At 43.9% G+C, this 15511-nt stretch overlaps 1 protein-coding gene across 1 annotated transcript in view; it reads right to left on the bottom strand.

The window, feature by feature from the left end:
* Nucleotides 1-366: 366 nt before the first annotated feature.
* The window catches only part of LMCD1 (LIM and cysteine rich domains 1), a 47412-nt gene continuing 32267 nt past the window's right edge, over nt 367-15511 (bottom strand). The window contains exon 6 of the mRNA XM_075287691.1: nt 367-1087. Within this exon, the coding sequence (XP_075143792.1) occupies nt 926-1087 (162 nt within the window). The 3' untranslated portion in view covers nt 367-925. The remainder of the gene's footprint in view (nt 1088-15511) is intronic.

The raw sequence follows: 15511 nt of genomic DNA on the forward strand, positions 1-15511 counted from the left end.
CACGTTCCTCTAATACATAAAAAAAAATAATTAAGTAACTCTCAAATAGTTTCAATTCGGAAATCTCCCAAATGTCAATCACTCCCGTCTCCATAGTAACAGACTACAAACAAACCGTGCGTCCGATCCGGGAGCCGGGTCTTATTCTCCGCGGTGAATTATTACATCAAGGGCTGCGAAGACGGAAAGTTATACTGGACCTAAAAATGGGAAATCTAGAAATACATTTTTGATTCATTTCTATATTTCATAGGTTCGAAAATAATCTGTAGAATTTTATCATCTATGAAACATTGTAGCGAATACATATCCATAGAGATACGGAAACAATAACACATGAGCCGTCAGCGGCAGCCGACCACACGGGCTGGTTTTGTAGTCTGTTACCATAGAGGCACCTACATCTGTATAGAAGGTTTATGCACAAAATTGTAGGATTTGATTTTCTGCAGAAATTCTCAAACAAACGCTAATAACGCCGCGCCAATCCTTCCGGTCATATTAGTTATGTAGAAAGCTCCTCTGTCTTTGGCCAACACAAGGTCCCAGTTTTCGCCTTGTCTTTGGGATGTGTGTACACCCGCTGGTTACTTATGGTTGGCCTTGAGATGTTCATCTGGACTTGACACTTCGCGGCGCGCCGGCCGCACTAATAGCAAATATAACAATACAAAAATAAATACAACATCTGTTAGTTTTCCAGTATTCGGCAGTTACAGTCTGTAGTGACAGGCTGAGCAGTACAACGGACAGTCACAAGGATGACCGCAACGCCAGTGACAGCGCCGCACTATGAGATGTCATCTCTATGTTGTATCAATGCTGGAGACACCTGGAAAGTCCAGAGATGATGGTGGAAGAAGAAAACCGGGAACATCGAAAGAAACCGCTGATGGCCCCGAGGTCTGGAGGAAGAAACCTCGATCTAATGAGCGGCCCTGTCACTGCTGCAAGAGGTGCAGAGGAGAAGAGCGCGATCCAGAACCACAGGCTTATCAAGGAGCGACTGATCGCAACTCGTACAGGAAAAATGCTCCGAGTGCCAAGACTTCCCTCCATACTGCTGAAAGTGCTCCGAGAATATCATCTGCAAGGAAACACAGAAGGAGGCAGAAAGTGAATATTGTCCTTCAGATTCAGTATTATAGTAGTTATATTCTTGTACATAGGAGTAGTATTATAGTAGTTATATTCTTGTACATAGGAGTAGTATTATAGTAGTTATATTCTTGTACATAGGAGGTAGTATTATAGTAGTTATATTCTTGTACATAGGAGGTAGTATTATAGTAGTTATATTCTTGTACATAGGAGTAGTATTATAGTAGTTATATTCTTGTACATAGGAGTAGTATTATAGTAGTTATATTCTTGTACATAGGGGCAGTATTATAGTAGTTATATCCTTGTACATAGGAGTAGTATTATAGTAGTTATATTCTTGTACATAGGAGGTAGTATTATAGTAGTTATATTCTTGTACATAGGAGTAGTATTATAGTAGTTATATTCTTGTACATAGGAGTAGTATTATAGTAGTTATATTCTTGTACATAGGAGTAGTATTATAGTAGTTATATTCTTGTACATAGGAGTAGTATTATAGTAGTTATATTCTTGTAGATAGGAGGTAGTATTATAGTAGTTATATTCTTGTACATAGGAGCAGTATTATAGTAGTTATATTCTTGTACATAGTAGTAGTATTATAGTAGTTATATTCTTGTACATAGGAGTAGTATTATAGTAGTTATATTCTTGTACATAGGAGTAGTATTATAGTAGTTATATTCTTGTACATAGGAGGTAGTATTATAGTAGTTATATTCTTGTACATAGGAGTAGTATTATAGTAGTTATATTCTTGTAAATAGGAGTAGTATTATAGTAGTTATATTCTTGTACATAGGAGTAGTATTATAGTAGTTATATTCTTGTACATAGGAGGTAGTATTATAGTAGTTATATTCTTGTACATAGGAGTAGTATTATAGTAGTTATATTCTTGTACATAGGAGCAGTATTATAGTAGTTATATTCTTGTACATAGGAGTAGTATTATAGTAGTTATATTCTTGTACATATTAGCAGTATTATAGTAGTTATTAGAGATGAGCGAACACTAAAATGTTCGAGGTTCGAAATTCGATTCGAACAGCCGCTCAATGTTCGTGTGTTCGAACGGGTTTCGAACCCCATTATAGTCTATGGGGAACAGATACTCGTTAAGGGGGAAACCCAAATCCGTGTCTGGAGGGTCACCAAGTCCACTATGACACCCCAGGAAATGATGCCAACACCTCTGGAATCACACTGGGACAGCAGGGGAAGCATGTCTGGGGGCATCTAACACACCAAAGACCCTCTATTACCCCAACATCACAGCCTAACAACTACACACTTTACACACTCAATACCACCTCTCTGACAGTAGGAAAACACCTTGAAACATGTGTATTTGGCACTTGCAGTGAGGAGAGCTTGTCACCAGCAGTGAATTTGGCCCTTGTAGTAAGTTGAGGTTGGCACCAACATTTGTTTTGAAAATCAGGGTGGATTGAGCCTCTAACCAGCAGAGTTTGGGCAAATTCATGGTGGAGGGAGCCTCTAAAAACCCCAGTTTGGACCAATTCATGGTGGAGGGAGCCTCTAAAAACCCCAGTTTGGACCAATTCATGGTGGAGGGAGCCTCTAACCAGCCCAGTTTGGACCAATTAATGGTGGAGGGAGCCTCTAACCAGCCCAGTTTGGACCAATTAATGGTGGAGGGAGCCTCTAACCACCCCAGTTTGGACCAATTCATGGTGGAGGGAGCCTCTAACCAGCCCAGTTTGGACCAATTCATGGTGGAGGGAGCCTCTAAACAGCCCAGTTTGGGCAAATTCATGGTGGAGGGAGCCTCTAACCACCCCAGTTTGGACCAATTCATGGTGGAGGGAGCCTCTAAACAGCCAAGTTTGGACCAATTCATGGTGAAGGGAGCCTCTAAAAACCCGTTTGGACCAATTCATGGTGGAGGGAGCCTCTAACCAGCCCAGTTTGGGCAAATTCATGGTGGAGGGAGCCTCTAAACAGCCCAGTTTGGGCAAATTCATGGTGGAGGGAGCCTCTAACCAGCCCAGTTTGGACCAATTCATGGTGGAGGGAGCCTCTAACCAGCCCAGTTTGGGCAAATTCATGGTGGAGGGAGCCTCTAAACAGCCCAGTTTGGGCAAATTCATGGTGGAGGGAGCCTCTAACCAGCCCAGTTTGGACCAATTCATGGTGGAGGGAGCCTCTAACCAGCCCAGTTTGGGCAAATTCATGGTGGAGGGAGCCTCTAAACAGCCCAGTTTGGGCAAATTCATGGTGGAGGGAGCCTCTAACCAGCCCAGTTTGGACCAATTAATGGTGGAGGGAGCCTCTAAACAGCCAAGTTTTGGGAAATTCATGGTGGAGGGAGCCTCTAACCAGCCCAGTTTGGACCAATTCATGGTGGAGGGAGCCTCTAACCAGCCCAGTTTGGACCAATTCATGGTGGAGGGAGCCTCTAAACAGCCCAGTTTGGGCAAATTCATGGTGGAGGGAGCCTCTAAAAAACCCAGTTTGGACCAATTCATGGTGGAGGGAGCCTCTAATTAGCCCAGTTTGGACCAATTAATTGTGGAGGGAGCCTCTAACCAGCCCAGTTTGGACCAATTAATGGTGGAGGGAGCCTCTAACCACCCCAGTTTGGGCAAATTCATGGTGGAGGGAGCCTCTAACCAGCCCAGTTTGGACCAATTAATGGTGGAGGGAGCCTCTAAACAGCCAAGTTTTGGGAAATTCATGGTGGAGGGAGCCTCTAACCAGCCCAGTTTGGACCAATTCATGGTGGAGGGAGCCTCTAAACAGCCCAGTTTGGGCAAATTCATGGTGGAGGGAGCCTCTAACCAGCCAAGTTTGGACCAATTCATGGTGAAGGGAGCCTCTAAAAACCCGTTTGGACCAATTCATGGTGGAGGGAGCCTCTAACCAGCCCAGTTTGGGCAAATTCATGGTGGAGGGAGCCTCTAAACAGCCCAGTTTGGGCAAATTCATGGTGGAGGGAGCCTCTAACCAGCCCAGTTTGGACCAATTCATGGTGGAGGGAGCCTCTAACCAGCCCAGTTTGGGCAAATTCATGGTGGAGGGAGCCTCTAAACAGCCCAGTTTGGACCAATTAATGGTGGAGGGAGCCTCTAACCAGCCCAGTTTGGGCAAATTCATGGTGGAGGGAGCCTCTAAACAGCCCAGTTTGGGCAAATTCATGGTGGAGGGAGCCTCTAACCAGCCCAGTTTGGACCAATTCATGGTGGAGGGAGCCTCTAACCAGCCCAGTTTGGGCAAATTCATGGTGGAGGGAGCCTCTAAACAGCCCAGTTTGGGCAAATTCATGGTGGAGGGAGCCTCTAACCAGCCCAGTTTGGACCAATTAATGGTGGAGGGAGCCTCTAAACAGCCAAGTTTTGGGAAATTCATGGTGGAGGGAGCCTCTAACCAGCCCAGTTTGGACCAATTCATGGTGGAGGGAGCCTCTAAACAGCCCAGTTTGGGCAAATTCATGGTGGAGGGAGCCTCTAAACAGCCAAGTTTGGACCAATTCATGGTGAAGGGAGCCTCTAAAAACCCGTTTGGACCAATTCATGGTGGAGGGAGCCTCTAACCAGCCCAGTTTGGGCAAATTCATGGTGGAGGGAGCCTCTAAACAGCCCAGTTTGGGCAAATTCATGGTGGAGGGAGCCTCTAACCAGCCCAGTTTGGGCAAATTCATGGTGGAGGGAGCCTCTAAACAGCCCAGTTTGGGCAAATTCATGGTGGAGGGAGCCTCTAACCAGCCCAGTTTGGACCAATTAATGGTGGAGGGAGCCTCTAAACAGCCAAGTTTTGGGAAATTCATGGTGGAGGGAGCCTCTAACCAGCCCAGTTTGGACCAATTCATGGTGGAGGGAGCCTCTAACCAGCCCAGTTTGGACCAATTCATGGTGGAGGGAGCCTCTAAACAGCCCAGTTTGGGCAAATTCATGGTGGAGGGAGCCTCTAAAAAACCCAGTTTGGACCAATTCATGGTGGAGGGAGCCTCTAATTAGCCCAGTTTGGACCAATTAATTGTGGAGGGAGCCTCTAACCAGCCCAGTTTGGACCAATTAATGGTGGAGGGAGCCTCTAACCACCCCAGTTTGGGCAAATTCATGGTGGAGGGAGCCTCTAACCAGCCCAGTTTGGACCAATTAATGGTGGAGGGAGCCTCTAAACAGCCAAGTTTTGGGAAATTCATGGTGGAGGGAGCCTCTAACCAGCCCAGTTTGGACCAATTCATGGTGGAGGGAGCCTCTAAACAGCCCAGTTTGGGCAAATTCATGGTGGAGGGAGCCTCTAAAAAACCCAGTTTGGACCAATTCATGGTGGAGGGAGCCTCTAATTAGCCCAGTTTGGACCAATTAATTGTGGAGGGAGCCTCTAACCAGCCCAGTTTGGACCAATTCATGGTGGAGGGAGCCTCTAACCAGCCCAGTTTGGGCAAATTCATGGTGGAGGGAGCCTCTAAACAGCCCAGTTTGGGCAAATTCATGGTGGAGGGAGCCTCTAACCAGCCCAGTTTGGACCAATTAATGGTGGAGGGAGCCTCTAAACAGCCAAGTTTTGGGAAATTCATGGTGGAGGGAGCCTCTAACCAGCCCAGTTTGGACCAATTCATGGTGGAGGGAGCCTCTAAACAGCCCAGTTTGGGCAAATTCATGGTGGAGGGAGCCTCTAAACAGCCAAGTTTGGACCAATTCATGGTGAAGGGAGCCTCTAAAAACCCGTTTGGACCAATTCATGGTGGAGGGAGCCTCTAACCAGCCCAGTTTGGGCAAATTCATGGTGGAGGGAGCCTCTAAACAGCCCAGTTTGGGCAAATTCATGGTGGAGGGAGCCTCTAACCAGCCCAGTTTGGACCAATTCATGGTGGAGGGAGCCTCTAACCAGCCCAGTTTGGGCAAATTCATGGTGGAGGGAGCCTCTAAACAGCCCAGTTTGGGCAAATTCATGGTGGAGGGAGCCTCTAACCAGCCCAGTTTGGACCAATTAATGGTGGAGGGAGCCTCTAAACAGCCAAGTTTTGGGAAATTCATGGTGGAGGGAGCCTCTAACCAGCCCAGTTTGGACCAATTCATGGTGGAGGGAGCCTCTAACCAGCCCAGTTTGGACCAATTCATGGTGGAGGGAGCCTCTAAACAGCCCAGTTTGGGCAAATTCATGGTGGAGGGAGCCTCTAAAAAACCCAGTTTGGACCAATTCATGGTGGAGGGAGCCTCTAATTAGCCCAGTTTGGACCAATTAATTGTGGAGGGAGCCTCTAACCAGCCCAGTTTGGACCAATTAATGGTGGAGGGAGCCTCTAACCACCCCAGTTTGGGCAAATTCATGGTGGAGGGAGCCTCTAACCAGCCCAGTTTGGACCAATTAATGGTGGAGGGAGCCTCTAAACAGCCAAGTTTTGGGAAATTCATGGTGGAGGGAGCCTCTAACCAGCCCAGTTTGGACCAATTCATGGTGGAGGGAGCCTCTAAACAGCCCAGTTTGGGCAAATTCATGGTGGAGGGAGCCTCTAAAAAACCCAGTTTGGACCAATTCATGGTGGAGGGAGCCTCTAATTAGCCCAGTTTGGACCAATTAATTGTGGAGGGAGCCTCTAACCAGCCCAGTTTGGGCAAATTCATGGTGGAGGGAGCCTCTAACCAGCCCAGTTTGGACCAATTCATGGTGGAGGGAGCCTCTAACCAGCCCAGTTTGGACCAATTCATGGTGGAGGGAGCCTCTAAAAAACCCAGTTTGGACCAATTCATGGTGGAGGGAGCCTCTAAACAGCCCAGTTTGGGCAAATTCATGGTGGAAGGAGCCTCTAACCAGCAGAGTTGTGGGAAAGCAGGGTGGAGGGAGCCTCTAACCAGCAGAGTTGGTGGAAATCAGGGTGGAGGGAGCCTCTAACCAGCAGAGTTGGGGGAAATCATGTTGGAGGGAGCCTAGTATTAGCAGAATTGTGCAACGCTTATGGTGGATGAGTATGAGGATGCGGAGGAATTGGAGAGGTTGAGTACAGACATGGAGTTTCATGTTGGGGTGCTTTACACAGGTGGGCACAAAAATGAAGGCTCTATCCAGTGGTGGTTCATTTTTATCAAAGTGAGCCGGTCGGCACTCTCAGCTGACAGACGGGTGCGCTTGTCAGTGATGATGCCACCGGCTGCACTGAACACCCTCTCAGATAGGACGCTGGCGGCAGGACAGGACAGCACCTCCAAGGCATATAGGGCAAGTTCAAGCCACAGGTCCAACTTCGACACCCAATACGTGTAGGGCGCAGAGGGGTCGGAGAGGACAGGGCTGTGGTCGGAAAGGTATTCCCGCAACATGCGCCTATACTTCTCACGCCTGGTGACACTAGGACCCTCCGTGGCGGCACTTTGGCGAGGGGGTGCCATCAAGGTGTCCCAGACCTTAGACAGTGTGCCCCTCGTTTGTGTGGACCGGTGAGAACTTGGTTGCCTACTGGAGGAACTGCCCTCCCTGCCGCCAACGTCACATGCTGGAAACATCTCCATCATATTCTGCACCAATTGCCTGTGGCAAGCATTGATGCGATTGGCCCTCCCCTCTACCGGAATAAAAGACGAGATGTTGTTTTTATACCGGGGGTCAAGGATAGCAAAGATCCAGTACTGGTTGTCCTCCATGATTTTGACAATACGCTTGTCGGTTGTAAAGCACCCCAACATGAACTCAGCCATGTCTGCCACAGTGTTAGTTGGCATGACTCCTCTGGCCCCACCGGAAAGTTCAATCTCCATTTCCTCCTCATCCTCCATGTCTACCCATCCGCGCTGCAACAATGGGACGATTCGAAGTTGCCCGGAAGCCTCCTGTATCACCATCACATCATCGGACAACTCTTCTTCCTCCTCCTCCTCCTCCTCCTCCTCCTCCATTAAACGCAGTGAAGCGGACAGATGTGTGGACCTACTCTCCAGCTGTGACGGATCGGATGCTATCCCTAACTCCTCTGTGTGATCTGAGTTATCCCTGATGTCAATCAGGGATTCTCTCAGAACACACAAGAGCGGGATTGTAAGGCTCACCATCGCATCCTCAGAGCTCACCCTCCTTGTGGACTCCTCAAAGACCCGTAGGATGTCACAAAGGTCTCTCATCCATGGCCACTCATGGATGTGAAACTGAGGCAGCTGACTTTGTGGCACCCTAGGGTTTTGTAGCTGGTATTCCATCAAAGGTCTCTGCTGCTCAACCACTCTATTCAACATCTGAAACGTTGAGTTCCAGCGTGTGGGGACGTCGCACAAAAGCCGGTGTTGTGGCACATGCAGGCGTTGCTGGAGAGATTTTAAGCTAGCAGCGGCTACTGTCGACTTGCGAAAGTGGGCGCACATGCGCCGCACTTTCACCAGTAGCTCTGGAACATTGGGGTAGCTCTTTAGGAAACGTTGCACCACTAGGTTGAAGACGTGGGCCAGGCATGGAACATGTTGGAGTCCGGCAAGCTCCAGAGCTGCTACCAGGTTCCGGCCGTTATCACAAACGACCATGCCTGGGCCCAGGTGCAGCGGCTCAAACCATATTGCCGTCTCATCGAGGAGGGCATCCCTCACCTCGGAGGCAGTGTGCTGTCTGTCCCCCAAGCTGATCAGCTTCAGCACAGCCTGCTGACGTCTACCAACGCCAGTGCTGCAACGTTTCCAACTCGTAGCTGGGGTCAATCTAACAGCGGAGGAGGAGGCGGTGGCGGAGGAGGAGGCGGTAGAGGAGGAGGAGGAGGGGGGTGTTCTTCTCGTGTCCCTGCCAGGAATGTTAGGCGGGGAGACGAGGTACACCGGGCCAGTTTGGGAAGCAGTCCCAGCCTCAACTACATTCACCCAGTGTGCCGTCAGTGAAATGTAGCGTCCCTGTCCGCATGCACTTGTCCACGCGTCGGTGGTCAAGTGGACCTTTGTGCAAAGCGCGGAACTAAGGGCCCGCCTGATGTTGAGTGACACGTGCTGGTGCAAGGCGGGGACGGCACACCGGGAGAAGTAGTGACGGCTAGGGACGGCATAGCGAGGTGCCGCAGTTGCCATCAGGTCCAGGAAGGCGGGAGTTTCAACAAGCCGGAACGCCAACATCTCCTGGGCCAGCAGTTTAGCGATGTTGGCGTTCAAGGCTTGCGCGTGTGGGTGGTTAGCAGTGTATTTCTGCCGCCGCTCCAATGTCTGAGAGATGGTGGGTTGTTGTAAAGAAACGCCTGATGGTGCCTTTGATGGTGCAGGAGAAGGAGATAAGACAGGACCAGGGGAGGATGAGGTAGAAGTCAACAAAGTGGCGGAGGCAGATGAAGTGGTGTCCTGGCTCGTCCTCTGGAGTGCATCGCCAGCACAGTCAGCAGTGGCAGTGGCAGAGGCAGAGGCAGTGGCAGTGGCGTGAACGGCAGGCGGCCTTTGTCCTGCCGTTGCTGCCTGCCACTGATTCCAGTGCTTGGATTCCAAATGACGGCGCATTGAAGTGGTGGACAGGTTGCTCTTCTCAGAGCCCCTAATCAATTTCGAGAGGCAAATTGTGCAGACAACACTATATCTGTCCTCGGCGCATTCCTTGAAAAAACTCCACACCTTCGAGAAACGTGCCCTCGAGGTGGGAGTTTTTCGGGGCTGGGTACGAACTGGAACATCTTGGGAGATTCCGGGTGTGGCCTGGCTTCGCCTAAGCTGCTGACCTCTGCCTCTGCCTCTAGCTACCCTTTTTGGTGCTGCACCTGCCTCAACATCCACACTACTTTCCCCGCTTGACATCCCCCCTGTCCAGGTCGGGTCAGTGTCCTCATCATCCACCACTTCCTCTTCCAACTCCTGTCTCATCTCCTCCTCCCGCACAATGCGCCGGTCAACTGGATGCCCTGACGGCAACTGCGTCACATCATCGTCGATGAGGGTGGGTTGCTGGTCATCCACCACCAAATCGAACGGAGATGGAGGAGACTCTAGTGTTTGAGCATCTGGACACAGATGCTCCTCTGTTAGGTTCGTGGAATCGTGACGTGGAGAGGCAGGTTGAGGGACAATGAAAGGAGCGGAGAACAGCTCTGGGGAGCAGGGACAGTTTGGGTTATTGTTCTGTAAAGCTTCGGAATTTTGGGAGGAAGGAAGACAAGACTGTTGGGTAATAGGAGGAGAGGAGGCAGAGTCTGACTGGCTGCTGGACAATGTGCTGTAAGCGTTCTCTGACAGCCATTGCAAGACCTGTTCCTGGTTCTCGGGCCTACTAAGGTTTGTACCCTGCAGTTTAGTTAATGTGGCAAGCAACCCTGGCACTGTGGAGTGGCGCAATGCTTGCTGCCCCACAGGAGTAGGCACGGGACGCCCTGTGGCTTCACTGCTACCTTGCTCCCCAGAACCATTCCCCCGACCTCGCCCACGGCCTCGTCCACGTCCCTTTCCGGGAGCCTTGCGCATTTTGAATTCCTAGTTAGAAATTGGCACTGTATACCAGTAGTAAAAATTGTGGGTGCACGTAACCCCAATATATTCTTTGAATTCCCAGTCAGAAACTGGCACTATATGGCAGTAGCAAGAAATGAGGGTATTTGTATTCCCAATATACTCTTTGAATTCCCAGTCAGACAATGGCACTGTATACCAGTAGTAAAAATTGTGGGTGCACGTAACCCCAATATATTCTTTGAATTCCCAGTCAGAAACTGGCACTATATGGCAGTAGCAAGAAATGAGGGTATTTGTATTCCCAATATACTCTTTGAATTCCCAGTCAGACAATGGCACTGTATACCAGTAGTAAAAATTGTGGGTGCACGTAACCCCAATATATTCTTTGAATTCCCAGTCAGAAACTGGCACTATATGGCAGTAGCAAGAAATGAGGGTATTTGTATTCCCAATATACTCTTTGAATTCCCAGTCAGACAATGGCACTGTATACCAGTAGTAAAAATTGTGGGTGCACGTAACCCCAATATATTCTTTGAATTCCCAGTCAGAAACTGGCACTATATGGCAGTAGCAAGAAATGAGGGTATTTGTATTCCCAATATACTCTTTGAATTCCCAGTCAGACAATGGCACTGTATACCAGTAGTAAAAATTGTGGGTGCACGTAACCCCAATATATTCTTTGAATTCCCAGTCAGAAACTGGCACTATATGGCAGTAGCAAGAAATGAGGGTATTTGTATTCCCAATATACTCTTTGAATTCCCAGTCAGACAATGGCACTGTATACCAGTAGTAAAAATTGTGGGTGCACGTAACCCCAATATATTCTTTGAATTACCAGTCAGAAACTGGCACTATATGGCAGTAGCAAGAAATGAGGGTATTTGTATTCCCAATATATTCTTTGAATTCCCAGTCAGACAATGGCACTGTATACCAGTAGTAAAAATTGTGGGTGTATATAGCCCCAATTCTATTGCTAGGGGACTTGCAGGGTATTTCTGGGGTGAAGGTGGGGGGGCACACCGTTGGAACGGGTATCGGGGTATATATCGGGTATACGGGAATACACTGACAGTGTATTCCATTCAGGATCCTGGGAAAGCTGGGTTGCGGCGATTGAGCCCGTCAGTGCCACGTTACACTGACAAGCTTCTCCCTGGAATTTAGCTCTTACAAGAGCTGTTGGTTGTCTTCTCCTTCCTATCCTAGCCTGTCCCTGCCTACCCAGAATCTAAGCCCTAGCTAGCTGGACGGAAACCTCCGTCCTCGGTGAATTGCAAGCTCAGAATGACGCGAAGCTGGGCGTCGCTGTTCTTTTAAATTAGAGGTCACATGTTTTCGGCAGCCAATGGGTTTTGCCTACTTTTTTCAACGTCACCGGTGTCGTAGTTCCTGTCCCACCTACCCTGCGCTGTTATTGGAGCAAAAAAGGCGCCAGGGAAGGTGGGAGGGGAATCGAGTAATGGCGCACTTTACCACGCGGTGTTCGATTCGATTCGAACATGCCGAACAGCCTAATATCCGATCGAACATGAGTTCGATAGAACACTGTTCGCTCATCTCTAGTAGTTATATTCTTGTACATAGGAGCAGTATTATAGTAGTTATATTCTTGTACATAGGAGTAGTATTATAGTAGTTATATTCTTGTACATAGGAGGTAGTATTATAGTAGTTATATTCTTGTACATAGGAGTAGTATTATAGTAGTTATATTCTTGTACATAGGTGTAGTATTATAGTAGTTATATTCTTGTACATAGGAGCAGTATTATAGTAGTTATATTCTTGTACATAGGAGTAGTATTATAGTAGTTATATTCTTGTAAATAGGAGTAGTATTATAGTAGTTATATTCTTGTACATAGGAGTAGTATTATAGTAGTTATATTCTTGTAAATAGGAGTAGTATTATAGTAGTTATATTCTTGTACATAGGAGGTAGTATTATAGTAGTTATATTCTTGTACATAGGAGGTAGTATTATAGTAGTTATATTCTTGTACATAGGAGGTAGTATTATAGTAGTTATATTCTTGTACATAGGAGTAGTATTATAGTAGTTATATTCTTGTATATAGGAGTAGTATTATAGTAGTTATATTCTTGTACATAGGAGGTAGTATTATAGTAGTTATATTCTTGTACATAGGAGTAGTATTATAGTAGTTATATTCTTGTATATAGGAGTAGTATTATAGTAGTTATATTCTTGTAGATAGGAGGTAGTATTATAGTAGTTATATTCTTGTACATATTAGCAGTATTATAGTAGTTATATTCTTGTACATAGGAGCAGTATTATAGTAGTTATATTCTTGTACATAGGAGTAGTATTATAGTAGTTATATTCTTGTACATAGGAGGTAGTATTATAGTAGTTATATTCTTGTACATAGGAGTAGTATTATAGTAGTTATATTCTTGTACATAGGGGCAGTATTATAGTAGTTATATTCTTGTACATAGGAGCAGTATTATAGTAGTTATATTCTTGTACATAGGAGTAGTATTATAGTAGTTATATTCTTGTATATAGGAGTAGTATTATAGTAGTTATATTCTTGTGCATATTAGCAGTATTATAGTAGTTATATTCTTGTACATAGGAGCAGTATTATAGTAGTTATATTCTTGTACATAGGAGGTAGTATTATAGTAGTTATATTCTTGTACATAGGAGTAGTATTATAGTAGTTATATTCTTGTACATAGGAGTAGTATTATAGTAGTTATATTCTTGTACATAGGAGGTAGTATTATAGTAGTTATATTCTTGTACATAGGAGTAGTATTATAGTAATTATAGTCTTGTATATAGGAGTAGTATTATAGTAGTTATATTCTTGTACATAGGAGGTAATATTATAGTAGTTATATTCTTGTACATAGTAGCAGTATTATAGTAGTTATATTCTTGTACATAGGAGGTAGTATTATAGTAGTTATATTCTTGTACATAGGAGTAGTATTATAGTAGTTATATTCTTGTACATAGGAGTAGTATTATAGTAGTTATATTCTTGTACATAGGAGTAGTATTATAGTAGTTATATTCTTGTACATAGGAGTAGTATTATAGTAGTTATATTCTTGTACATAGGAGTAGTATTATAGTAGTTATATTCTTGTGTATAGGAGTAGTATTATAGTAGTTATATTCTTGTACATAGGAGTAGTATTATAGTAATTATATTCTTGTATATAGGAGTAGTATTATAGTAGTTATATTCTTGTACATAGGAGGTAGTATTATAGTAGTTATATTCTTGTACATAGTAGCAGTATTATAGTAGTTATATTCTTGTACATAGGAGGTACTATTATAGTAGTTATATTCTTGTACATAGGAGTAGTATTATAGTAGTTATATTCTTGTACATAGTAGCAGTATTATAGTAGTTATATTCTTGTACATAGGAGGTAGTATTATAGTAGTTATATTCTTGTACATAGGAGTAGTGTTATAGTAGTTATATTCTTGTACATAGGAGCAGTATTATAGTAGTTATATTCTTGTACATAGGAGTAGTATTATAGTAGTTATATTCTTGTACATAGGAGCAGTATTATAGTAGTTATATTCTTGTACATAGGAGTAGTGTTATAGTAGTTATATTCTTGTATATAGGAGATAGTATTATAGTAGTTATATTCTTGTACATAGGAGTAGTATTATAGTAGTTATATTCTTGTACATAGGAGCAGTATTATAGTAGTTATATTCTTGTACATAGGAGTAGTATTATAGTAATTATATTCTTGTACATAGGAGGTAGTATTATAGTAGTTATATTCTTGTACATAGGAGGTAGTATTATAGTAGTTATATTCTTGTACATAGGAGGTAGTATTATAGTAGTTATATTCTTGTACATAGGAGCAGTATTATAGTAGTTATATTCTTGTACATAGGAGCAGTATTATAGTAGTTATATTCTTGTACATAGGAGTAGTATTATAGTAATTATATTCTTGTACATAGGAGGTAGTATTATAGTAGTTATATTCTTGTACATAGGAGGTAGTATTATAGTAGTTATATACTTGTACATAGGAGTAGTATTATAGTAGTTATATTCTTGTACATAGGAGGTGGTATTATAGTAGTTATATTCTTGTACATAGTAGCAGTATTATAGTAGTTATATTCTTGTACATAGGAGGTAGTATTATAGTAGTTATATTCTTGTACATAGGAGTAGTATTATAGTAGTTATATTCTTGTACATAGTAGCAGTATTATAGTAGTTATATTCTTGTACATAGGAGGTAGTATTATAGTAGTTATATTCTTGTACATAGGAGTAGTATTATAGTAGTTATATTCTTGTATATAGGAGATAGTATTATAGTAGTTATATTCTTGTACATAGGAGCAGTATTATAGTAGTTATATTCTTGTACATAGGAGTAGTATTATAGTAATTATATTCTTGTACATAGGAGGTAGTATTATAGTAGTTATATTCTTGTACATAGGAGGTAGTATTATAGTAGTTATATTCTTGTACATAGGAGGTAGTATTATAGTAGTTATATTCTTGTACATAGGAGCAGTATTATAGTAGTTATATTCTTGTACATAGGAGCAGTATTATAGTAGTTATATTCTTGTACATAGGAGTAGTATTATAGTAATTATATTCTTGTACATAGGAGGTAGTATTATAGTAGTTATATTCTTGTACATAGGAGGTAGTATTATAGTAGTTATATTCTTGTACATAGGAGTAGTATTATAGTAGTTATATTCTTGTACATAGGAGGTGGTATTATAGTAGTTATATTCTTGTACATAGTAGCAGTATTATAGTAGTTATATTCTTGTACATAGGAGGTAGTATTATAGTAGTTATATTCTTGTACATAGGAGTAGTATTATAGTAGTTATATTCTTGTACATAGTAGCAGTATTATAGTAGTTATATTCTTGTACATAGGAGGTAGTATTATAGTAGTTATATTCTTGTACATAGGAGTAGTATTATAGTAGTTATATTCTTGTATATAGGAGATAGTATTATAGTAGT

The sequence above is a fragment of the Leptodactylus fuscus genome, chromosome 9, assembly GCF_031893055.1.
Source record: "Leptodactylus fuscus isolate aLepFus1 chromosome 9, aLepFus1.hap2, whole genome shotgun sequence".
Classification (NCBI taxonomy): domain Eukaryota; kingdom Metazoa; phylum Chordata; class Amphibia; order Anura; family Leptodactylidae; genus Leptodactylus; species Leptodactylus fuscus.